We start from the raw sequence: 26,958 nt of genomic DNA, 5'->3' as shown, positions 1-26,958 counted from the left end.
ACCATGCTGTATGGTCACTGAAGATGACCATGTGTAATTCCATGTTGTTAATACCTTAAGCTTGTGTAAATTGTCACTAATTCTGTGGGCATTGTGGAGATCAAGTGCAGAAACTTGAGGGCTTGTCTCGAAGACTTTGTTAAGAAAAGCCTCTGAGTCATTTAAAGGACCATTTTGTCTGAGCATGTATGGAAACTAATCCCTTCTCACTGCAGCCTCTGCTGTAGCCAAGTGGATGGGCTGCAGCTGGGGCAGAACTGGGGGCTCATCCAGTCTCTTCAGGGACCTCACTCCTGGTTTTGAACACTTGGTCCAAATTATTGCCTGCCACCAAGGCTGGGACATTTCTGAAAACTAAACTGGACTTCTGTGTGTGCTGAAATTGCAATTGGACTATCAGTATCTATTTAGTACTTCTATCTCTTTAGTACTTCTGGACATTAAGTCCTCCTTTATCAGGTGTATTGAATGTGGAAGTATTTCTGTTTGAAAGATGTGGGGAGTTATTGTTGTCCCTTCAGCTTTGAGTGAGCTTATGAATGTGCTCCTGATAATAATTATGTAGGAAAACTTTGAATCATGTGTAAGTAATCATTGGATAGCATTATATACATATACATATATATATATATATATATATACATATACACAGGTGTTTTGGTTTGGGCTCTTTTTTAAAAAAAGGAAAATAACAGAAGCCCTCAAACAAACATATGTGCCTGTGACACCCCAAATCAACTCTGTGTGCTTCTCAAGGGAAATTTTAAAATACATGTAGGCAGAATCTCTCTTTTAGACAAGAATTTAATCATTTACAGGTAAGCATGTGTTTGAAGGCAGATATATTTGAGCCTTAGCCCATGCTACAAAGCCACCATCTTTGGGATGATATAGTTTAATAGGGAATTTATTCTTCAGTGCATTTAGTAAAATAGCTGGTGTTAGCAGACATGTCTAGACACATATCTCTTTTAAAACTCATTTTGTGAGCATTTTTTTCATTTCTTTAGTAGCACTCAGCATCTTTGTTTTTGTTAACAATGCAGTGTTATTGAAGGATCTGACTCTCCTATTAAATGAGAAATTTCCTGTCTGGTCTCCTAAATAAAGCAGATTTGAGATACAGTAGGAAAACCTGTATGCTTGTTCTTTGTTTAAGAAGTAATCTGGAAACATAATTCTCTAGAAAAAGACATAGAAAAATTTCATGCTCTTTCTATGACTGTGGTAAACTATCTACATAATTTCTGTGCTCATCAGTAACAGCTTTACGATATCATATTGTAGCACTTACTTTTTTTTTCTCTAAAATGTGCAGAATTAGTTTGTTCCATGTGTTACTACTAAACAAGACTTTGCCAAAAGAAAGGATATAGAAATGTAAATAGATGGGGGTGTTTAGCTTTTTGTTCATGGTGGATTTTTGTCGTTTTGGGTTGGTTTGGGGTTTTTTTTTTTCCTTTTAAAATAGATTAAATTCTTAAATGCAGAATCCTGTAATGATTTCTGCCTGGAGAAATCTTAATGCCAGTGTATATGCTTCTACTGTACAGCCCAGAATAGAGTTTGGGAATAATCCTTTGAGACCTTATTTTGATGCATAATGATCTGGTTATACTCCATTCTGAATCCTGAGAAGTCCTGGACATTTTTTCTGCCGCTTCTCACTTTCCAACATATTTTTAGACAAATTACCTCTCCTGCTTCAATCAATATCCTTCCTCTGTTTAGACATTATGTAGTGCTAAAATAAAAGCTCTATTTCAGTACATGCATACTGGTTAAAGTGATCAGGCTTAAACATGATACAAAAGCTGTTAGTTTTCATTTTCAGCAATGAAACCTCCGTACAACCATTGTTCCTTTGCATTTGTTGTTCATTTAGGGTCAGTTGTAATTATTAAAGATTGATGTTAAATCCAGCTCTCTGAATGGTGCTTGTAAGGTAGAGGTGACAGCAATGTGACACCCAGGAGATGCCCAGGGTGAAAAGCCCCTTGTTGCCAGAAGTGCCATGAGGGGTCAGGGTTCTCTTGCAGGGATTTACCTGGCAGCATCACCAGTTCCTGTGTTACTGTCATACATGGCCCATGCTTTGGCTTTGATGGGGCAGAAGCCATTTAACTAAAGTTTAACTGGTTTTTCCCTTCCCCAAACACTGACAGTTTGGTAAGAATCACCCCCAGATTGAGAGAAGGGATCAGCATTGTTCCTGTTTAGAAGTCAGCATTGTCAGCAATAAGAAATTCTGGATACTCCCTCTATTTGTGTGTAAGCTCTCTTGCTCTTTTTCTGCCTTTTTTTGCATTTTTTTGGTTGTTGTGAGAATTGTGTAAGTACTCAGAGCGTTGAAGATAAGACAGGGCTATGGAGGATAATGTTGTTGCAGTTAGTGCTCCACATTGAGCCCTTCTCATTTATGCTGAACCTGTTTTAGTATGAAACAAGACCAGACATGGTTGAGCCTTTGATATTTGGTGTGCAGGTCTTACTCCCCCAGTCTTGTTTCCTTTGAAGATTGCTGAGCGTTATGCAGTACTTTCCTTTCTGAGAAATTACTTTTTAAGTCATGGCTTATAATGCATGCTTAATGGATACTAGACAATAACCAGCATTTACCATAGTTGAGACAGCTCATTTAAGCCTCCATTTTGCAGGTATTTATGAGTTTTGTGCAATTTTTCATGCAGATGCTTCTGACTTTTATAACACTTCCCTTAGAGCTTGGATTTAAGCATGCAAGTCTTTTGAGTCTTTAAAATTATAGGCATTATGTATGTATGTATATATGAGTACATAAAAGCAATTATATGCTATTGTTTTTCAAATAACTCAAGAGTTACTCTTGGCTACCGTGAAAAGAAGTAGTGGCATTACTGGCTATGGTTTTGAAATAAAATTAGTTTTAAATTGGCCAGTTCTCAAGTACCATCATATGAAGCCTAAACTCAATGTGCTCCACCAACAGCATTCTCCATGAACACTTGGAAATTGTCATAATTTCTTATTCCATCTTTTGAAAATAAAATGTAAGAAATGCATTTTAAAAGGATAAACTGAATAGTACAGAAGACAGAAGGACTCAAAACCAAAACAGAGAACAGAATGTACGTTACATAAGAAACAGCCTTTACTGAGGAAATGATAAGCCTCTGTGACTATTTAGTAGAAATACCATGAGAAGAAATTGTTTATATTGAAACTTGCTCGTATTCTGACTATGAGGAATTCACTTAATTTTAACTCCTTTGCTAAGAATAGAAATGCCATGAACAGTATGCAGTATGCTAGTGGTATTTTCTAGAACCTAATACATAGCTCCGTAAGACTTTTAAAAATATATTTTAAAGGCCAATTTTGTTTGGGATGCTAGTATTTTCAAAAGAATGCATTGAAAACACCAGTTGTTGATATCACACAGATGTTGGGGGTTTTCCCAAATACTCCCTGCTTTCTGCTAGCATTTACTAATCTTTGCTTTTCGGCTTGTGAACGATGAGAGATATTTGGGGAGAGCAGTGTAGCTCCCTTCCAAAGTAGGTGTCTTCAGACAGATAAATTAACATTTCTACCATGACTGTTCAGTATGAGATAAATGGATTTTAATTTAAATACAGACTATTGTGAGTTCTGCTAGAAATAAGTGGTTCACAACCCTGGGTATGAGCCAGAACAGATGTGATCATCTGCTTCTGAGTCACCTGGGACAGTTCCTGCCTGATTTTATGCCTGTGGCCCAAAACAGCAGTGTGAATCACAGGATTGTTCAGGTTGGAAAAGACCTTTGAGGTCACCAAGTCTGGCTGTTAAGGCAGCACCTCCATGTTCAGCACTAAACCATGTACATAAGTGCATTATGCACACATTTTTTGAATGCTTCCAGGAATGGTGACTCCACCACATCATGGGCTGTCTGTGCCAATGCCTGACCAGCTTTTCAGTAAAAAGTTTTCCCTAAAATCCAGTCTTACACAAGATGTGGCAGTGTTTTGCTTGGGGACTGTGAGAAAGCATTGCTTATATGTTTACATAGGGTCACAGTGAATAAGTGACTGAACTTTATGTTAACTTGAAGTTATTGTTAAGCTTGTGGGTGAGCTAATTTCTCCTGTGACTTCATCTGTTGTGATGAAAGGCTATGTCTAGTCATCCAGTGGTCAGTCAGGCACTGTAATGTCAGATGCTTGTTTAGCCTGCAGAAAAGGAGCCTGAGAGGAGACCTTTCTGTTCTCTAGGAGGGTGGAGTGATGTGGGAGTTGGTCTCTTCTCCCAAATAACAACTGGTAGAAGAGGAAATGCTATCAAGTTGTACCAGGGGAGGTCTAGATTGGAAAAATTTCTTAACAAATTGTGTAGTGGTGCATTAGAATTGGCTGCCTGGGGAAATCACCATCCTTGGAGACATTTAAAGGATGTGTAGCAGTTCAGGGACATGGTTTAGCGATGGCCTTGGTAGTGCTGGGTTAGTGGTTGAACCAACAGATCTTAGAGGTCTTTTCCAGTCTTAATTATTCCATGATTCTATGATTCTACCCTGCTCCAAGCCCTCTAAATGAGTCCTGCTGCCAGCTGATGAGGTGGGGATTGCACACAGGGTGCAATGAGAGGTGAGGTGTTGGCAGAGCCAATGCTCTCCAACATGCAGCTCCTCTGGGCACTTCCACTCTAAAGCAGGGCACAGTGCATGGATTTGGCCAAGTGCTGGTCTTTAGTGGCAAAAGGGGAATAGCAGACTGACACAGAAAACGTTTAAGGGCAACTGGCTAATGGACGTCCAGCATGATCCAAGACAGACCAAGAAAACAACATTTTCTAACTACAGGTAGAGGATCCTTCTCACACACAGTGATGCTGTTTGTGTTTAAGTGATTTTTGATAATCGAGGCCTGACATTTAATCTGATGCTTTCAGATGCATTGCTTGTGTCTGTTTTCAAGTCTGTGCATTTCTGAAAAGGATACTGTTTCATTATATTATTTAAACTGTAAGTATTAGAAGGGAAAAATGGAATTTCATTAAAGAATTAAGTATAGAATTGAAACTAATGCAGTGAAAGTAGGTTTAAAACTTTGTTAGTAGAAACAAAGTAAACAAAAAACCCCAGTGTCATGGTATTGCTTTTATGTAGCCAAAACAAGAGGAGGATTTTACATGCTCTGTAAAATTACAGGTGCTTTACCTGTGAAGAATTGCACTTAAGATGAAAAAATGAGAAAACCAGTAATGTAGACTGAATATCATATCAAATGTGTATTGTGCTCTGTCAGAACATCTTGTTCATTTTGTAAAGCACATAACTTTTTCGGAAACCTTTCCAGAAGAGTTGGATTTTTTGGGGGAAACCTTTCCAGAGGAGTTGGACTTTAACTTTCTCACATCCAGGTTGTGCATACTGTAGCAAAGTCTATAATCTGGATGGTAACTGAAAGAGCAGATCTGTGTTAATACAGAATTATTTCCTGTAATAGCTTTTAAAAGATTTCCAGCAGCTTTGTAAAGTCAGTAAATCATTCAAGAAGCTGGAAAAAATGAATCTTTTGTTGGATTTTCAACTATTTGTTACATGTTCTTTGTGGAAGACAACCTTTCTCTTAATGAGCTGTGATATTTATTAGACATTAGTTTTGCTTAATCCCTAAAAATAAACAAAATTGAAAGCATAAAAATAAACATAATTGGTAACTGTCTGGTATTTCTTATCTCTTTACTGAAAGGCAACCTACAACCATTGCTTTTTAGTTGTTCTTCAGCGTAAATAAAAGGGGTAGCTTGTGTACAAGGCTGTGTTTATTTACTGAGAGCTCTCTTTAGAATAGGAGTGTCACTCTGGCCATCCCACAGATGTGTCATCTTAGGGTGAAAAACAACTCTGAGTATGAAGTGTTTGTAAAACATTAATGTGTATGGAGCCTGGCCTCTTCTGTGCTTAAATAAATTTGCTGTCAAGGCGTCAAGGAGTTTAGCCTTTGCTCTGCAGTGAAAGACATTGGTCTCTGTTTGTTCATCTGTGCTCTGTTTTTTTCCAAAGATGTCCATCCATTGGTTTAATTTAAGACAATTTTCTAGAAATTCTTTAATCAATACGTTTTATATTTAAAACCCTCAAAACAGGATTTATTCCATTGTTTGTAAAAGAATTTGAGACTTTTTTCACATTGAGTTGTTCTCAGACTTTGAATTTTCTATGTGTTGTTATTAGGCACTGTACTGTTGCTTGGACAACTCAATCATGTACAGAAAATCTTGCAGCAGACCAAAGTTGGTGTTTTTAGGCCACTGTAATGATTCAAGGTAGCTGAAATTCCAAGAATGACAGGTATTAACTACACATCAAAGTGTTATATGCACCAAAGTATTGAGTGCATGGATTCAGTTGGCAATGGGTGACTGAATATGGTCCTCTCCAAGTCTTATAGTCTAGTTTGCCAAAGCAAGAGTGGCTCAGGGAATGTCTGTAAAATCTGTTTTTCATTAACAATTGTGAACTGTTCTTCATTGCTAATTCATCCTCAGCTTTTGCTTAATGCATACAGAATATTATGATGGTGTTAGTGATATTAAAAAAAAGAAAACCTTAAGAAAAAGACCCAATGCATGCTGAAGATTCTTTTTCCAAAAAAAAAATCTTTTTTTGTTTTCACTCTGAGTTATATCAAGTTCATTTTATACTTCCTCTACCATTAAATATCATGTACAATTGGAATAGGAATTGATTAAGAAGAACAACTTCCTTCTTTTGAACATTTTGCTGAGCATTTATTAGTATCAAAGTGGGTTATTGAAGCCTGAAACTCAGATCTCAATCAGGAATTCTAATAAGTAATCAATTCTGGATGGAATTTTTTGTTCTGCTTGATAATACATATTTTTACTCTGCTTTCTTGTGCTTGTATCAGCACTTTCTGAATGTACAAGGACATGGGGATGTTGGGATTGTTTTCTTCTCCTGGAGATCAAGTGAGGTGAAAGTCTGATCTGTTAGGAGAATCTAACTGTATAATTACTGTTAAGAGGTTGTCAGTGTGCTTGATAGTGATAAGATGTAGAGGACTTAATCCCAATTTCACATGAATTACAGATGAAGCTTTAAAAGAACTAGAAGTTCGTGTACTAAGCAATGAAAACCTTTACCCTCTGCTAATTGCTGCTAAAAATGAATAAAAATTATGCAAAACTTAGGGAAGTTATTTTGCACTGCTGGGTACAGAGGATTATTTTTATTTTTGAAAAATATCTACCTATGCATAGCATTTGAGTTTCTCCAGACTTGTGTGTGTGACAGCCAGTGCTGATTGTTTTTCCCTGTGTTTCAGCCCCCAAGGACAATGAAGAGCGTGTGTTCCGGGAGCGGATGCGCCCCAGGAAGCGCCAGGGTGCCGTGCGGCGCAGGGTGCATCAGGTTAATGGACACAAGTTCATGGCCACCTACCTTAGACAACCAACATACTGCTCACACTGCAGAGACTTTATATGGTATGGAGCAACTTTGGCTTTGCCTTCTTTGCAGCTTTGAGTTGGGCAGTTGGCACACCTTCCTGTTTCACTGCAGTGAAAATGGTATAGAGCAGTAGTTCTTTTCCTCTTTATTTTGACATGAACCTGTCACAACAGCATTGCAGATGACAATAGAAGGCTGTTAAACCTCCATCACAAGTATTAGAATTGGTTGTATTTGGGGTTCTTCTCCTTTGAGCCACAAAGTTCCATATTTCCCTATCTAATGCACACTAAATTCCAGGGAGATAACCAGTCTAGTATTATTATTATTATCTATTATTATTACTTAGGTCTAGTAAGACCTAAGTATAGATTCAGACTTTAATATTAGACCTTTACATTTTGTCACAGTGACAGAATTCTTTGTTACATCATTAAGAATCACCATCTTTCTTCTAAGAAATGCAAAATTTCTTTGCATCCTACTGAAGTTAATGGAATATGGAATGGAATAGTTAATGGATAACTTCTAATGACACAGATTTTGGTGCTCTGTGTACAGAGTCTTTATTATTACAATGTACACCAAGAACTCCCCTTTAGAAATTATTTGCATTATTTGAGTATTTTCAATTTTCAGATAGGGAGAAGTGGTGGAGACATTCAGTTTTCAGTTGTTTTTCAGGAAATCCTGATATTTTCCAAAGAGACCTAGAGATACTGATTTGCACAGAAGATCTGATGTGATCAACAGTAAATATTTCTTAGGATTGTGTAATAAATTGGTCTTTCTCAATGTAAAATGACATGAAATGTGCATAAACTCAACTGCATTCCTCTAAAAACTGCCTGGGGGTTATATTTTGTGTTGTCTAAGGTGATTTCAAGTAATACTGACAAATGCAATCTGTCTGTTTAGAGGTCTGCTTGATGATGATTTACCATTTTGTCCCCTTTCCATGCAGCCTTTGGCTTTGTCTGTTCCCCTGTAGTAAATCTGTCTGTACTTCTGACTGCCCTCATGGTATCTCATCTTTCCTGTTGCCTCTCAGCATCTGAAATGTTCCTACTTGGACCTGATCTCAGTCCAGGCATACAGTTATCAGATGATTTTTTTATGAAAAGCCTTTCTTTAAACATGCACATGTCTAGTAAAGGGAAGGAAAAGATATTTTCATTTTTAAGAATATTTCCTCTTCATTTTCTAAAACACTTTATTATTTTTCAGGGGTGTAATAGGAAAACAGGGATACCAATGTCAAGGTAAGAGAAACTCTACATAAGGACAGTTTAAATATATTTATTATGTTATATAAGTAATAAGATATTTTTATCAGACACTGTAAATGTACGATGCTAAGTATTTAGCACATGATGATCAGAATAAGTTTGTCTCAACAAGTATACAATGTTTGCACCAAGTCACAGTAATTTTTTTCAAAACTGTTGGTCTTAAGCATCATACATGAAGTAGGAGCTCAGCTAACAGCCCTGAACATCAGATCCCAGATATATCTTCATGTATATCCATCTAGGGAACCATATCTGCGGATCTTGGCTTCTTCATTTTTCAAGTCTTGCATTTTAAAATTGAGAGCTCTTTATTCTGCTTAAGATTCTGTGTTTAAAAATTCCAGGTAATTGTGAAGACTGTAGTTTAAATAGATGAGATAATTATAGAGGTCATCATTAGAGAAGGTTATAGCAAAGACTGCACAAGTGCTTCATTTTCATCTCTCATTTTTCAATTCAATTTCTTGTACTCCTACTTCTTTATGCCTCTTGGGATGATGTGTTAGTACTTAACTCTCATCTAACAAGTAGAAACCACCAAGTTAGTGATGATTTTTCAGTTACAAAAGACTTGCTGCAATCTCATTTTAAATAAGTAAGTGCCATTTTTTTTAATAGAGCTTTACATGTTTTAATAATAATTACTGTATTAAATCTCATAGTAAATATGTAAATGCCATTTTTTATAGATCTTTACATGCTATAATAGCAATTACTGTATTAACACACAGAGGTATCTGGAGAGGTACCTTGACTTCTGGTCTAATTTTTTTTTTTACAACAACAACCAAAACTGGAGGAAGTGAAATTTGTTACTTCATTATGATGGTTTTTACTTTGCTTAATGACCTTGAATTTTATGGTATGTTAGACCTAGTAATTGTTCATCTTATGTGTCATATCTGCAAATGTTATTCATTGATTAAGTAATCAGGATGCATATTGGCAAAACATTTTTGCGTCCTGAAACCTTTTACTGCTATCAACTTAGGATAATGCATTACAAAAAGAATATTTGACTTTTTTTTCTATTCTTTTGACTTTTACAATGACTTATCTTCTTATCTGTTTTCTTTTGAAAGCTCTTTAAACAGGAATTGTTTTTGTTATTGTGTCTCATGTAATGTAGAGATCATGAACTTCATCAGATAAACCACATATGTAAAAATTGAGAAAAATTGTGGTTAACATTTCAGAAGGTAATTTGTAGTTTTACAGATGAGATATTTGGCAGATGTGCTTTAGTTATCTTAAAATTCTTTGGTCTTTTGAAAGTCCATTATCTTCTGTTTTTGTAAACCAATTTATTTCATAGGACTCACCAGTCACTTGCACGCTTTCAAGTCCCAGTGGTTCTAGTCTTCTGAGATCAGACTTCTGCTTTAAAATTAATCATCATGAAATCTCATTCTTTTATCTGTTTTTGTCTTTCTAGTTTGCACTTGTGTAGTTCACAAGAGATGCCATGAACTTATAATAACGAAGTGTGCTGGCTTAAAAAAACAGGAAACTCACGATGAGGTAAATGTTTATAAATTAATTTTTCTGTATAAAATTCTGTCTTTGATCTGTACAAAATAATATAATCTCCTCTGTTTAATCAATAGATGCTACAGACTTTTTTGTCCCCTTCTGGTCATTTTGTGGTACTTTGGAATGCTAGATTGCTATCAGTTTTATTTACATGGAAATTATCATACAGAAACTTATTTCAAATTAGATTACTTTTTGTAACATCTGAGCTCAAAGTTTCAGAGAGCTCTTTCCACTCCTTTTCACTTTCAACATTCTCTCTCCATTTCTGAGTTAATACAATTCTTATCAGTTTAATTCAGAAGCAGCAGGCTGGGATCCCTCATTCCTGGGCTGCATTTTGTGTGGCTGAGCATCAGTGGCTGATCAGAGAGCTGGGATGCTTGGGTGGGTATCTGACACCAACACAGACAACTGACCAGAATTTGCTTGCAAAGGCTCACCTCAACAAAGACTACATCCAAACTGTCAAAATGGTTTGGTTTTTTTTTAATAGTTTCAGCCCTCAGCTATAAGTAGCAAATGCTTTTCCTTACACAGAAGTTTTTGGGTTGTGCTTCAACAGAAAAGCAAATGTATGCTCACTGGCCTGTTGTTTTGTGCAGCAGCAAGAGCCCGTTGTCTTTCACCACAGGCTTAGGTGAGGGGGTATTGGATGATCACAGTTCCTTGGCTGTGCCAAAAAACTACATTTCATAATTTTATTTATTAAAAACCTACATTCATGTGATTGAAAAAGTCTGCCTTTAAGTTACAAATCAGAGTTGTATGTAACACGGCAGTTGTAATCTACTCCTTAAACTTCAGCATGAGTTTGACTGAGGCGCTAACTCATGATCTCATTTTTTCTGTGCAATTCACTAGCATTGTCCTTACAATGTCCTTACTGGGACCATTCTGTAACACCTGGTCCACAATCAGTATTTTACATCCAAAATGTGATCACATGCATACAATTGTGATAAAGGACTGTGTTGGGCTAGTGCTGGTTTTGTGTAGTACTCACAGGAATATACAAAATCTTGTGCAGGCTTATATTCCCAGGCTCCAGACTGGTGGAGACTTGCATACTTTGCTGATGGTCTCATTGTTTAGAAGGGGTACTAGATCACTGGAGAAAAGCCAGCGGTAATAGAAAAGGGAAGGAAAAACATAGAAATAAATCTCCTGCAGTGCAATGGCCACTTTGAAAACTTATCAATGACATCCTTTAATTAGTAAATAATCGTACCTTGGAATCCCTGAACTCAACAGGTTATCATTGTCATTATCATGATCCAAAGAAGAGAGGGATATGGAAAGGTAAAGGGCTTATGATATATTTCTTTTTCTAGTCCTGTATTAGTTTGGCCTCATGTTCCTAAAACAATTGGGAGTGACTTCCTTGCCTTCCACATTGAGATCTTTCCTGATAGCTACGTATTTGTTGTTCCCAAAAGTACTAGGAAGTAGACTTTAGTCTTTATCTCTTGGACAACAGCAGCCCTTCCCCCTCTTTTCCCCAGATAAAGTAGTGAAAAGAATTCTGGAGTATATTTAATGTGATGGTCATCATCTGAGCACAGATCTATTTCATATCATTTGAATTCTGTGTGGTTTCAAAATGCAACAGGACCTCAGCATACGCTGATTGCAAAGAAATGAATTAAAATGAGATATGCTGTGCTGTCCTTTTTCAGCAAGTGGGATCCCAGCGTTTCAGTGTCAACATGCCTCACAAGTTCAGCATTCACAATTACAAAGTGCCCACCTTCTGTGACCACTGTGGTTCATTGCTCTGGGGTCTTTTGAGACAAGGTTTACAATGCAAAGGTAAGGCACCACTTCAGAGCTTTTCTTTTTCTTTGTGAGTGACTTGGAGACTTGGAAAGACTTCAAGTCACTATGTCAGCATGTACAGAAGTAAACAGAAAATAAGTAACGGAGTAATGTAAGGATTTCCATCATGGTTAGAACACGGTCCTTACCCTGTTGGCAGCACCAGTTAGTAACAGATGCAGAGGTCAGACATTAAGAAACACATTTTGCACTCACTCCTGTGTAGGTTAAATCCCATGCAGGATATGAGAAGTTAACAGAAAATGATGGGCATGACAATTTATGTATCTTCAGTTTATATGCCTTTTGTGTTTTCAGTTTGGTAAACTTTTTAAACATCAGTATTCCATCTACTTTTCCCTTTAATACCATTTTCAAAAATTGCTGGTTTGTATTGGTTAGAGTAGGTAGAACCAATCCTGTGTGCCTATGTCCAGAATATGAGGTATTCTCATACCCAGCTAAATCATCCTTTGTGATGATCTGCTTAGCCCCTCTATTCCAGAAAATTATATCCATAATGAATAAAGGATTCATTATGTTCTGCCACTTAAGGACTATGTACTCTGTACAGGATCTGTATGTGAAAATAAGGCTAGGAGGTGCATTTGTGTCATTTTAGTTGTCCAAAATGTTGGGTTCTGTATCTCGTTGTTTCAAGCACATCTATGTAAAGGGTGAGAAAAGAGTACAAACAATTGTAAACCAAAGTAATATTTTAGAAATACTTTATAAAATACTTCATTTGTAGGTGGAAGGAAATGATGTAATGAAGGAAATTATTGTCAGGTTCTTAGAAAGTAGTGCCTAATGGAATAATAAGCATTTTCATTTTGTTATGCCTTAGGAACTTAATGGATAGGTCCATCTTCATAAATACAAAAATCATGTACACTTCTCAACAGCAGAAACATGGGGTCACATGTATAAATATATTATCTATAAAAATATATCCTTTGCAGTACTTAGGGTGACACATAACTATAGGTGAAGGTCAGACCTGATGTTTCATGTCATAAATTGCTGAGTAGCAAGGGAAAGAAGAGATTTCTTTCACAGCAAAGTTATACCCAGTGAGACTTCTGAAGAACAAGCCTTCCTTTGTGGTTCCAGCCAGTGAACAGTGAGGACATCTTAGGCTCTAAATGCTGTTACTTTGCAACTATTGAAGATTTTTCTCAAATGCTGTCTTAATTATGATGGAGATGTATTCGGTGAAGACTTTTCAATTAAATCTGGGCTTTTTCCTCCTTTTTTTTTTTTTTTTTTAATCCAGAGTTATAGTATCTCTCTACCTAACCTGGACATTCATGAGTTCTCTTTCATATTCTAACTCAAGTACCATACTGTTCATTTGGTCTTAACTGTTGTTTCTCATACTGTGTAGCAGATGCATAGAAACAATAGTGCAGAGAGTCTATGTTGCTTTCTCCCTGTTCATAAAATTATTGCCAATAAAAATGCAGTGTTCTCTGCATGAAATCTAGAACTCAACTGAACTGAAAACATCATTTTCTCTGTGCTTGGTTTTCTCTCTTTAACAAGTGCTTCTTCAGAGGCATACTTCCTTGCCCAGTGTGGTTATTAACACCGTGAGGAGCATATAACACAGATTTATTCTTCTTCAGGTTTTTTTTCACTGGTTATTCCTGTGCATCTTTTTACAGCAGGAAAATTTTGTGCAGTCCCACTTTATGTATGTATTTTGTAAAATACATACATAAAGTGGGACTGCACAAAATTTTCCTGCTATTTCAAGCAGTTTGGCTCCTCAATGTCCACTTCTATGGTTCCTAGCTCAAACGTTAGACCTACTGCTGACATTTTGTCACTGAATATACATTCATTGAAAATGCCATGTTTAGCTGTTTCTTTTTGCTCTTCTTGTGAGCTAAAACATATTTAAAAAGGAAAGTCACCAGCTTTCTGAAGTGCATGGTTATGGCCAGATTCAGTGCCTTGGTATACTCTAAGTGGCAAATGTGGTTTTTTTCTTTAAGGGCTGTACAATGAAAGCTTTGTTGATGAAAAATATAATTAAATGTTACTTTACAAATAATACATATTTTTATAATTTCCTTTTCTCTAAAAAATAAAGTGAGAAATTTGAACAATTGAATATTAGTCTAGGATTTAATCACACTTGGAGCTGTGCTCTCTTTATGCCTTGGTCCACAAGAGGGCACTGAAGTCTCAGATAAAATATGTCATCTGCTCCTAACAAATCCACACTCCACGAGTTTTAATGGAGCTGTGTTCTTGCCTCTGCCCCATAATCTGGAAGCAAAGTAACCTTTTTCGTCTCCTCATAATAATATAATAGTTTCAGGAGATTTAAGGGAATGAGCTTAGTAACAGGATTGCCATATAAATAAAGTAGGTGTTTAACCCTTAATTTTTATTAAAATTTAAAGTGCTGTCAGTTTTATGGCTGCCTACACTAGAAGCTAATCTACTTCAGTAAAATAGTGTAAGAAGCAATAATACATGAGGATTTAATGTTGTGCTTTCCATAGTGGACAGTTAAAATCCAAGCTCTGAGTTCTTCTAATTCAAATTAATTTAAGAGTTACAGGATTATATGATAGTTTTATTTATTCTTGTGTCTGTTCTGAGCACTGTATGGAAATACAACTCTACATTATCATATCAGAATAATGATAATCACGTTAATAACTTTAGCATTGAAGTATACCTTCAAATTCAGCTGAGTGCTTTCTTAGTGAGATTGTATTTATTTGAAAAAGTTATTGATAGGTTTAGGTAAGGCAAATGTGTGCCAAGATAGTATTTAATTTACTGTATTACTGTGTATTTCATTGCAGTTTGCAAGATGAATGTACATCGACGCTGTGAAACAAATGTGGCACCAAACTGTGGAGTGGATGCTAGAGGCATAGCTAAAGTACTTGCAGATCTTGGAGTCACTCCAGATAAGATCACTAATAGTGGGCAAAGGAGGAAAAAGGTAATTTTACTATATATTGTCACATTTTAAAAAATCAGAGAAGTATGACTGTATTGTAACTTCATTAGTTGGAATTCAATCCTACTCTAATGACTTGCACAGTAATTTTTTTATATGTCAGTACAGACCTAAGACTTCAAGTTTTGTCTGTAAGGGTAAATCACCTATTCTGAACTTAGCTATGAAATTTATGTTGACCTGGTACAATGTTGCAGATCTTGTGTCTATAACTTCTGGAAGGATTTTGAGGAAGGACTTTTGACAGACAGACAATGTCTGGCAATAGTTATAAGTGCCTGTTATGGCTCAGAATAGGCATTGAATAATTGATTCATTGATTGATTGGCAGACAGCACTACTCCATAGTGTTGTAAATGTTGATAAACAAGCAATGTGCTGATTCTCCTGAAGAGGAGGTGTTTGCCTGATTACAGTTCTGGAGTTATCATGATTTTTGTAGGAATAACCAGGCTGTTGTAGAAATAAAAAGCATAGGTCCTCCCAAGTACATCCAAAACTGATGGGGTTATACCTGAGTGATGATGTGTATCCTGGATGAGAACGAGTCCACACTTTGTGTCTCTGTTTGCATGATTGTCACAGCAGACCCATTGGTCTCACAGAAAAAGGCATTTTGTGCCATAATTTCTTTAAACATTGACTGTTGCTTCTGTTCATTTTCCTGCTTACTGCACACTGGGATCCCCTGTAAGCTGTTTCAAAACATTACAGAAATGTAGGAAACTTGAGGATGAGTTAATTGATCTGCCACTCCTGGGAAAAGGTGTTGTCATGTTGTTACTGCATGAGGTAGTTTGAAGTGCTTGCTGATACATATTGCAGTTAAATGTATTTACTGGATGAATTTACAGACTCATAGTGGCTTCTCAAAACTTTCCCACTCACTGGGTATATACACTACATTTATTTCACCTTAAGAACCTGCTTTCATTTCAGTTGCCTGGTTTTTCTCTCTTTGTACCATGGCTTCCATTTTGTGTGATGCCATCTCCTGTATGGCTGAGGTTCTGCCAGTGAGAATCCATATGGATAGAAGATTTTCACTTTCTTTCATAGTTCTACTTTTGAACTAAAGTTGCTGAATTAAATTTCCTCATGGCAGAGGAAGATCACCCCTTTTGGAATTGTTCTTAGCTAATTGCAGGCGCAGAGACTCAACCGCCAGTTCCAGGATGCGCGTCATCAGAAGAAGATAGGTCGAAATCAGCACCAACATCTCCATGTGATCAAGGTCAAACAGATCTTTTTATTTCCTATCTAACATATTTTGTCACACATTTTCCTGGAGTAAAAAAGAATCTATGATCATGAGCCTCTGTAGATGCAAATCAATAAAGCAGTTACCACCAGAAATTGAAGCATTTAAAGTTATGAGCTGTAAAATCTTTTTTAAAAAGCCTGTTTCTCATTTAATTTAAATCTGTGAAATTAGGTGGCTTTTTGAAGAGAAAATTATAAAACTGTCATCTTTAGATATTATTAAGTTTACTCCATGGGTCCTTGTAAACAAAATATATTTATGGAAGTAGTTTATATATTCTGTTGGAAGACTGGAAAATGTTTTAAATAGTAACACAGAACTTGAGAGAGAGCCTTTATTTACCTGAAAACTCATCTGTTAATAAATTTTTGAGAGAAAATTGACTCCTTGTAATTCCATGTTGAATATTTGTAATAATAAAAACTTCCATCTAGACAGGCTATGCTGGCGTGTCCATGTGATCTCTAGAGGCTTCTTAAAACCAGGTTTCCTTTCAGCAATTTATTTTATGCAGAGATTGGGACACAGGCATTTTAATTTTCACTGATATGACCTGATTTCATTGAGCTGAGCAGCTGATAGACAGAATGTGTATTTCAAGAGCATTTTTTGAGTCTGATTGAATTGTTTTTAAAAATTAGGAATCTGTGACCTCTGAATCCAGAACTGATTTAAATTTGTCAACCTTTTGGTTTCACAAAACATTGTTTTCATAAAATCATTATTTTAAAAACTATCTGATGCTTTGTTCAAAATAAGAACAAGGAATTTGTCTAAATTCTCTCTTTAATTTGACCTTTATAGCTGTGCAGTAAAGTTGTTGCTTCCAAGGCCATCAGGTAGAAGTACCATGCAGGAGCCTGGGGCAGACCCTGAGGAGTGTTAGTCACCAGGACTCTCTGTCTTTAACACTGAGAAGCCTTCAGAACCATTTAGCAGATCTACACAATTGCTGCTTGAAGCAGCACTAGGAAATGGTCAAACACTTTATTGGCAGGCATCTGATAACAGCTGGAGCTGAATAAGATGCTCCATTCATGTTGACTTCAAGGACTGGGACGCTCAACTGTCCTTTGAACTTTTGGAGACACAGCTTTAAAATACTTAAGCAGGAAGATGAGTAAGTGCTACAGGAAGATAGGGATATTCAAAACCAAGTGCTTCTCTGTGGTACAGGAACACCCAAAGTCACTAGAACAACTATTTGGCTACTATTCTGACTTATCTTTCAAGTTTTGGATATGTCATCTTCTTAAGTTCATTTTAAAAGGCCACCCTTCCTGTTAGAGCAGGGGTTTGGCTGATTACTGTAAGGTGGAGAAGCAGTTTGCTAAATATGTGTTCTGACCACAGAATGCTCTTAAACACAGCATTCAGAGATGATGAATGTCCCTTCCCACACTGATACAGACTAACACAGGCTGGTTTTCTGACAGTTGGTCAAAACTAACTTTTCCTCACATTTCCACAGAAATCAAAGAGCTGGAAAACAATATTAGGAAAGCATTATCTTTTGACAATCGGGGAGAGGAACACAGAGCAACAGCTACAACATCAACAGACAACCAGCTTAACAAACCTGGGGAGAATGGTGAAAATGGGGAGGTCAAACAGGCCCAGAGCAAGAGAATAGGTCTTGAAGAGTTCAACTTCATCAAAGTATTAGGAAAAGGCAGCTTTGGAAAGGTGGGTAGCTTTTTTTTTTTACCTTTCTTTTCTTCTTTTATTTTTTTAACCTAGTGTTTAGGGGTGGGTATGACTGTATCAATTTGGAAGTGTTCATATTGACATTCAGGAAGTGCTTCCAGCCTAGGGGTTTTCTTTTACCCAAGAGATCAGAAGTATCAGTCTCCTGGTGAGCTGGCCTTGTCTGTGCTTTAGCTCACTTTGTTAACTACAGTCAAGCCTTTTGGAACAAAATATCAGTGGTTTATTAGAGTTACGTACATACTGTTCAACAAAATTGCTTGTGGTCAAGCAGGAAAAGTCAGGACAGGAGTAATGCTGTGGGGCTAATTCACTTTCTTAATAATTCCCAGTTCAAGTTTACTTATTTCACAGAATATTGTGCATACTTGTTTTTCCTCAGTGGGTGTGTTCAGTGCTGGAGGAAGCAGAACTGAAGCATCTCCACTCAGATATGACGGGGCTCAGACAGCTGCCCAAAATACAGTGTAGGCAGCAGAGATGTAACTCGCCAGAGCTCCCATAGTAGGGAATTGGTGAGGGTGAAAGGGACATTGCTGTCTTTACAAGGCTTACAGGTTTTCTTGCCACACTGCTGTGCACCATGGAATCAAAGAGGTGGAGTGAAATATGAATCTGTTTAAGAAGTACACTCTTCCTTCCTTGATATTACGGGAACTTCACATGCAGGGAACAGGGCTGAAACAGATCTTTTGTGTCCCTGTGTTCTAATCCTTTCTCTGAAGATTATCCTGGCTCCAAGCCAGAAGTGACCTTAAACAGAATATAGGGCCTGAACCTTAAACAATAGTAGTAGTTAAAATCAACAACTTGAAAGTAGCTGGAATGGTAACTTTGGATTGTATACAAAGTCCATCACACTCAAATCTCACTACCAGAAGTGGGAGATAAAAGCGGGAAATAAATTTCTGTTTTACATCAACTTCCTTCCTTGCTTAGTTTTTGAGACCTCACTAATAGGTACTCATTAAGATACTTAACTAACAAACAGAACAGATACATTCTGTATCAAATTTAAATAATACCAGAGGTATATGCTTCTAGAATTACAACACTTTACTTTTTATTTTATAAATTGCAGCTTTATGTAAAGTATGTAACTGTCAAGTAAGGCAAGTATGTAACTGTCTTTCTATTTTCAGTGCAGTCAGACTCATATGAAACCCTGCATTTATGGCATCTGTTGTTCACATGTAAAGAGAATTTTTCTTTGGTTTAGGTAATGTTAGCTGAGCTAAAAGGAAAAGATGAAGTATATGCAGTGAAAGTCTTGAAGAAAGATGTCATACTTCAAGATGATGATGTAGACTGTACAATGACAGAAAAGAGAATTCTGGCATTAGCACGGAAACATCCATATTTAACACAACTTTACTGCTGCTTCCAGACAAAGGTAAGCTACATGAGTCTTTTACCAGTTTCTGCCCAAGGAATAACATTGATTATTTCCAGATTGAAAGAAAACAGCATTAAGAGTACAGCAATATTTTGAAAATATTTCTGGTAAGTTTTTTGGCATTTCAGTGGCATTTTACAGGACTACTGGCTGCTGCTGAAAAGCATAACTACTATTACCTTGTAAGTACCAGGAGATGGCAGTAAATCAGTTAAAAAAATTTTTAAATCCACATGCATAAAATGCACAAAAATGGCATCTACTGAGGTGCCATTTTCTGTTTCTTTGGTACATTAGTAGGGTGTATCACTTGTTGAATTAAGTACAAATGTTTTGAGCATTCAGTGTGGAATACTTGTGTGTAGAATTGCAGAAAAGCAATGACTAAAAGATCTTCCAGAAAAATTGTTAGGAAAGATAAATAATACAGTGGGAAAGCCATAGGAAAATGGCTAGCAGGATCAAGATTATAGTGGCTTGAATATAGAAACAGCAAACAATAGGTTTATGCAGTTCTTAAAATAGTGAAAATGTACTAGGATTTTATATGCTTTGAAGTTGGCACAGAGTAGTGGCCCAGGAAGGCATGTATGTCTGTGGAGGGTGTTTCACGTTCAGAATTTTATTATATGTGTGAACATACTCTTAAAATGTTTCAACATATTATTTTAAAATTTATAACTTGAATTAAGCATGTTGTTTCAGATGAAAGAAGTTATTAAGGGATTGTAGTGGGGTGAGATATAAACTCTGTGAGCAGAAAGGGACTTTTAGGACTGAGTGCACTGCTTGGAGTGTAAATAAATATATCACCAGCCTGATGTGAATCATGTGTCAGAACATTGGTAAAGATCAGTAGTACATTAAGTAAATTATGACAGAAGATTCTCCTGCTACTCCTCTGATTTCCTGGAGATTCCTTTCCTTTTGTATTTTTGGTCTGCTCTTCTCTCTTTTGTACCATGCCTTCTGCCTTCCTCCTTGCTCTCCAAAGCCATTCATCAAAGATATTCACAAGTTTTTCTCACTGCCTTCTCTCTTCCTAGATCTCTTAACAGAGAAAAACTGCAGTTTGTGGCTTTTCTTGAGCTCAAAAGAAGTCATACTGAAGTGGTTTATAGTTACAAGTTGTAGGCCAATGTCTCTTATCAAACAATCAAAACTACACCTAGTGATGCCTAATCAAATTAAAAATCCACAGTTGAAAAATTGAAGGGTTTTCTTGAGCATGTCCTATGAACAATTTACAAATAATTCTTTCTAAAGGAATGAAAATACCAAACACCAAAATATATGAAAAAGCAAAAGCAGTATGTCTGCTAATAGTCCACATGATTTATGAATGGCAACAAATGAAACTGTAGCAAGTAAATTAGTCACTGAATGATTTTCTCAGGCTCAGTAGAAAAACAGGTAGAGAAACTTGCTTGAACAAACATATTCTGTGGTTAAAATAGCTTCATTGAGACAAAGGCTGTAGTACAATAAGTTTTAAGTGTGTTTCACAGTAGTATATAGTTACTTACACTGCTATTGCATGCCATGGCATGGTGGCTGTACTTTGCAGAACTGGTCCCTGAAGTGATCATGCTGGAATTAAATTTTACATTTCAAGTAGAGCGTATTTGTCGTATACACCCAGACTTAATGGGAAGGTTGAGTCAGTATCCATTGTCAAAGCACTCAGAGGTTGTCTTTATGTAATGAGATTACTTGCTTTGTTCCTCTTCCACAAAAATGCAGATGTAGAAGGTTGACTTTTTGTGCTGCAGTGTTGTCCTTCAGTAATCAGCTGAAGACACTGCAGAAAATTTGCCTAATATGCTTTTTACAGTAAGTACATTTCAGTATTATTTATTTTTTACATGGAGCAGGCTTTTCATTAGTGTCACTTGCTGAATGAATCTATTATTATCATGGCAAGTAAGGGATAATATTTTAAATTACTTTGGAATACAGAAATTGTGCCAAATAATGCTAACACTGACATATATTATATGTCATACATTATATGCACATATATAATGTGCACATATAATGTACCTTAATGTACACATATCTATGCACACATTATATGTGTGGTTTTAGCCCTATATATCTAATTTCTTTTAACAATTCCATCTAGCTTCCTTACTTTAAAGAAATACTCTTGGGACTGGTATTTCTCATGTTCCTGCTTAATACAAAAGCAAACTTTGATCAAACAAATTTGCTTAAAGCCCATCAAAGAACGAGCCACTACTGCCCCCTGCCCCCATCAACATTTTAGATCTATTAAAAAATATATAAATTTTTTTAAGTATTGTACTTCAGGAATAGTTTTGAAATCTTCTTCAGTGACCCGGAAGTTGAGAGAGTTCCAAAGCTTGGCATAAAGTGTGTAAAGCTGATACAGGATGTTTTGTCTGCAATAGTTTGAGGAATGAGCTCCACAACCCGGTCCTACACATCAGAAAGAAGGTAAAACCTACAGGCAGGGCATCAGCTGATCTGGATTTTTATGTGGAAGGAGCTTAACTCTTTTAGTGCAACATATCTTGTAAACCTGTGTCACCCTTGGACAGTATTTTTCAACACTCTTACCCTATGGCAGGGTGTGGTTTTGCCAGGGTATGGTCACTGTGTCTGTCAGCATGTTCAGATATTTGAGTTGTGTTTTGCCTGTGGTCTCTCAGTAGGAATATGAACGATGAATGCTGCATTCTGTATTTGGCACTCCCATGGCAGAACCTGCCCAAGGCCTAGCATACAGGGTAGAGCATTTTTGTAACAATTGACCTTTGCTGATCACCATCTTTGGTTTATTCAGGACTTCATTGTGTAGGTATTGTTTTCTCAATAAAGGTATTGAGAAAACATAGGACATTTTCAAGGTTTAATTTTGTTTCCACTCTTCCTCATATCTTCTCTTTTTTCATGTGTTGGTCCCTTGACTTTTCAGTAAGGAGTATCTTACCTGGCAGGAATCTGATGCTTCCCAGGTCCCCTCTTCAGTGTCCTCTTCCCTCCCAGATCGTAGCCCGCTTCAGGGATCAACTATGGAACAGTATTACCATGAGGTTTTATTGGTAATGCTTCAGTCAAGTGTCTGACAAAGGGGATTTAAGTGTTTCTAGACATGTTTTCTCTAAAGACTTCCTTGTCTTCATTCAGTTGGATGTTTCTGAACTGTGAGAATTAAAGTGCTTTTTATGGAAAGGTCTAGAAAATATAAGTAGCTTCACTTAATTCCTCCTACACCCCTGTCAACTTTCTTTGTAAGTACTTAAAATGTTCTAGACCTCTACCCTATGAGATGCATACACATGTATGTGCACAACCTATAATTTTTGATGAATTATCCTAATAAATACTTAAGAAATAAAATGAGGTTTAAATTATTTAAGGCAGTGAAAGCTTTATTATGATAATTCAGTATAAAATTAGAAGACTGGAGAGCTGCTGCTTTTAACATCTGCCATTTGATTTTTTAATCCAACTTCACACAATGAGATAAATTTTAAAATAGTGCTCACCTTCTCTTTTCATGACACTGTGTTCAACAGACATAGTAGAGAGTATTTTTAGTGCACAAAAGTGTTCCTGTTGAACGATAGAGCAGCAGAACTTGTGAAGGACGCTTAGTCAACATTATAGCAATTTCTCTTAGAGGAAACAAGTAGTTAAATGAAGGGTAGACAAAGTCAGTTACTACAGCTGAATAGTCAGACTTGTGCCACCCCCTCTTCCTTTCAGTGTTAAAATCAGTGTATGTATCCATAGCCTAGCACCTGGGCTGACCTGCAAGGCCATTCCCTTCTTTCCTGTGTTGTGGTGTTGTAAGGCGGAGATCAGCCATGTGACATGGCAGGGGGACATGGAGAAGGGGCTGTAGTGACCCCAGTGTGAGTGTGCTGATCCCTTAACTGTTCCATGCTACCTGGGGGCTCACTGCTGCTTTATCCTCCATTGTGAGTTCTGTGTTCAGGTGTTACTCCTTTCTGCTGTTTGCACTGCACCTAGCACACTCTGAGTAATGCTAGAAGTCTGGTGTTTACAAAGCTGAAATTCAGGATGTCCTTTTCCATTTCAGCTGTCATGATGTCCCTTTGTTCTTCTGAAAAACCCCTGAACCTCTTTCTACATCAGACCCCTCTAAAAACCCAGAGTAACTAGTTTTCCTTCCACTATGGCTTGTATTTAAATATTTCCAAAAAGGGTTTGCAAGTCCAGTGGAAAGGTGATTGATTTTGTAAGAAACTGTAGAACAAAAAAGAAAAAGGGAAAGACAATCATCATGCATATGATTTCTCTAAGTCATGTTTTCTAAGTTAATTTAGGAAGAATCCTTGTAGTATGTGACCAAAGCTGTCATTGGTAAGGTTAAATAAAGTCTTATTTCTTTTATGGGTATTTGTACCCAAAAAAATTGAACATCTTCTGCCATTATAGCTCACAGGAGTGTCGTTTATGATATACAGTGCAAATTAACCCAACTGACTTGCCACTGTTACATTCATCTGGGACTAATCAGAGCTTATAATCCATTTTATCTGGTATTCTTGTACTTTTGTTGCTAAGCAGCTAAAGCCATTATACAGATATTGCTATAGGGGTGTAATCAGTTTAACACAAGTTTGCATTGCCTTTTATTACTGATTAGTGTCAAATTAGAACTTTTTAGGGCCCAATTCTGTTCGTTATTATCCCTGCTTCAGTGGATTTGTATGTGTGAGACAAAAGACTAAATTAACCCCTGTATTTTTAGCTATCTTAATGCTAAAATATTTTAATACAATTTAAATATAAAATTATTGACAAAGGTTTCTTAAAGATAAGTCTTAGCTATGGTAAAAAAGAATAAAATTGTAGGTCAGCATAGAGTGATGTTATTTATACTGTTTCTATTATGGTAGCTATTTGTATACATTTATACACATTTATATTCAAACCTAATTTAAATATTTTTTTTACTTGTGTTTCTATATATGTACATACACAGAATATGTACGATAGTAGGTATTTTTAAATTACAAATCTGTTTTGGAACACAGGATTTGAAATTTAAAAATAGAAAAGGTCAAAATCAGTATATTTTATTTTCTTATGGTATGGACAGGCAGTTCATGCCATAAGAAATTAAAATATATTGATTTTGACTTTTTCTTCAAAGTATTTCCTGAAGCACTTGAAGTTAGAATAGTACCTGGTGGTGTTTTGTATATCATACAGTTAAGAAGTTTTGTAAATATACTCAATTTTGGCAGAATAAGATTTTTCAGAAATTTGTATCGTGTATATGTTAAATTTAGCTTTCCCAGTGACTGCTACCCAGTGTGGATGCACTGACCATGGTCACTGGATTGTCTGAGAGTAGACACTATGGTAAAGAATAGTTGGAACAGTGAAGGTGATGATTAAATACTGTAATCATTGTCTCTCTCACACACACAAGCCCCTGTTTCCAGCATGATGACCCCATTTTGGGAAACTTGCTATTATGCAGCTCAGTTATTGCTATTGCTCTTGAAGGATTATTAAAGCCTGGTTAGCTCACTGAAGATTCATTGTTCACATCAGTCCCTTCAGTGTTAAACTTCAAGTCAGGCTAGCAGTGCAGCTAGGCTCATCAAGGGCCCACAGGAGAAATTACTCCTCCAGTATCAATCAGAGGAGTCTAAATGCTCCCCTTTCAGACAGGAAGGACTTTTCTTTTGTCATGTGGCACCCAAACTGAACGGGACTCTTTCACACCCTCTCAAAGCTGGGGCTTGTTCCTAGTTTGCATGTGTCCAAGTGAGTGCTGCAGCTGCAGCTCCATGGATTGCTTTGCTGTAACCAGCTGAGGCCTCGACAATCCCAGGAATATTCCTGAGTCAGCGGCTGTGGCCAGGATTCTGCGACTGCCGGCATGGAATAGGTGAGGGCAAGCTGCAGTTCGTGCTGGCTTCTTTTTTAACCTTGTTAGGGTTTTAGAGTTAACTATGTCAGTAGTTCACTGTGTTAAAGACATCTTAGTGCAGCCAAGTGTAAAATTCAGCGTCAGGATTTTAATCCTGATCTGATCATGTGCAGGCAGGAGGTTTTTAGGATAACAGGTAGAGCTAAGGGCCTTTAAGGTGCTGTTTTCATATCTTTTGGACAGAGTAGCTGGAATTACATATTAAACACTTCTGATCTTGGGAAAAGTGTGTTTCTCCAGTTGAGGCATGCTTGAAAGGAGAAATTTTCAGAGTATCTACCCAGATGCTTTGCCAATAAGTTCCCTGGCAAGTCTGTCTGTCTGTCTATCTTTTAGCAGAGATTAGAGGAGACAGGAACAGTGTCATCCAAACAGGGTGAAGGGGGTAGGAGACTTTCAAACTGGATAGTCCCCTCACTTTCTGGGTCCACAGAATCTTTGTATAATCTTGTGCTATGGATGTGTTAACATCATTCTGGTTGGTTCCTGATCTGGCATTCTTAATCTTACAGCTCTTGTGGAAACACAGTACTGTTCCTCATCCAGCAGCATAATTTAATATTGCTGCTTTAAATAAAATGCTGTGTTAAAGCTGTATTGTGGCTTTCAGTTTAGTTTTGTCTTGGAAAAGTGGGAAGGATAAGGATAATATGACTTGTGGCAGCATCACTTGGAAGGAACTGGTTTATAACAGGACCTATCACTCTGCAGACATCTGCTGTGGCCTTCTTTCTGTCCTTCCTCTGCACCTACATCCTGAGACCATCCTCACAACTGTTGTAGGTTCCCTCATTTGGACAAAAGAGACCCGAGTACATGACCCACTGGTCCCTTGTCCTAGCAGCCTTTGAACTTGTATTTTATGGCTGTAAAACACCCTTCAAAATTTGCCTCTAATAGGCTCAGTATAAAAAAAAAATTTGCAATGATAAAACCTATCTTTGAAATAGGTGAAAATAATAATGCTCACATGGCTAGCTGTTGGCATGCCTATTTATGCCAGTTGGCTGTTTTAAATGCTATTTAAAGAAAGCCCATGACACACAAGAGGTTGTGGGGAAACATTTTATACTGTGTTTGTTAGGTGTTGCTCTTACAAGTAAACAACTAATACACCCCAAAGGAAGAGTCAGGAAAAAGGAAACTGCATATAAAATTTGATTCTTCTGCAGCTTCTTTTCTAAATACAGGAAATGATTCTCTTTGGAATTCATTTGGGCACTTTAATGCAACTCTTTTTTTTGGTAACAACAGTAAGCTCAATAAATTATAATTGTACACAAGAGAATTTCACCATGGGAATGAAGTGGCATTTACAAAACATCTGAGTTTACAAGTTTAGTAAGATTTTCCTTGCTTTTTTAGCATCTACACAGAGTAATTTTGGCATAACATGTTTTCTGCTCCATATACCACATATAGGCCAAACCTGGGTAGGGTATAGCTTGAAGTATGCTTTATCTCCTCTTCTCAAAACCATACCATCAGATTCTTTTTTCACTGTTCATGCCCTTTTATCTCACTTGTGGGTGAGTAGTTTTAGCAAAACCAAACGTGGGTTTTTGATGCAGGGTTTATTCTTG

General features: G+C 36.9%; 1 protein-coding gene across 2 annotated transcripts in view; it reads left to right on the top strand.

Moving 5' to 3' along the window:
- Nucleotides 1-26,958, top strand: part of PRKCE (protein kinase C epsilon) — a 287,638-nt gene that overhangs the window by 168,558 nt on the left and 92,122 nt on the right. For both annotated transcript variants that reach the window (XM_054629818.2, XM_077175832.1), the window contains exons 3-10: nt 7,314-7,473; nt 8,666-8,700; nt 10,166-10,251; nt 11,943-12,075; nt 14,907-15,049; nt 16,205-16,301; nt 17,803-18,017; nt 19,258-19,431. In XM_054629818.2, coding sequence (XP_054485793.1) covers nt 7,314-7,473; nt 8,666-8,700; nt 10,166-10,251; nt 11,943-12,075; nt 14,907-15,049; nt 16,205-16,301; nt 17,803-18,017; nt 19,258-19,431 — 1,043 coding nt within the window. The remainder of the gene's footprint in view (nt 1-7,313; nt 7,474-8,665; nt 8,701-10,165; nt 10,252-11,942; nt 12,076-14,906; nt 15,050-16,204; nt 16,302-17,802; nt 18,018-19,257; nt 19,432-26,958) is intronic.

The sequence above is a fragment of the Agelaius phoeniceus genome, chromosome 3, assembly GCF_051311805.1.
Source record: "Agelaius phoeniceus isolate bAgePho1 chromosome 3, bAgePho1.hap1, whole genome shotgun sequence".
Classification (NCBI taxonomy): Eukaryota; Metazoa; Chordata; class Aves; order Passeriformes; family Icteridae; genus Agelaius; species Agelaius phoeniceus.
Note: the sequence above shows the minus strand (reverse complement) of the source record. Positions and strands in the feature narration are given on the sequence as shown.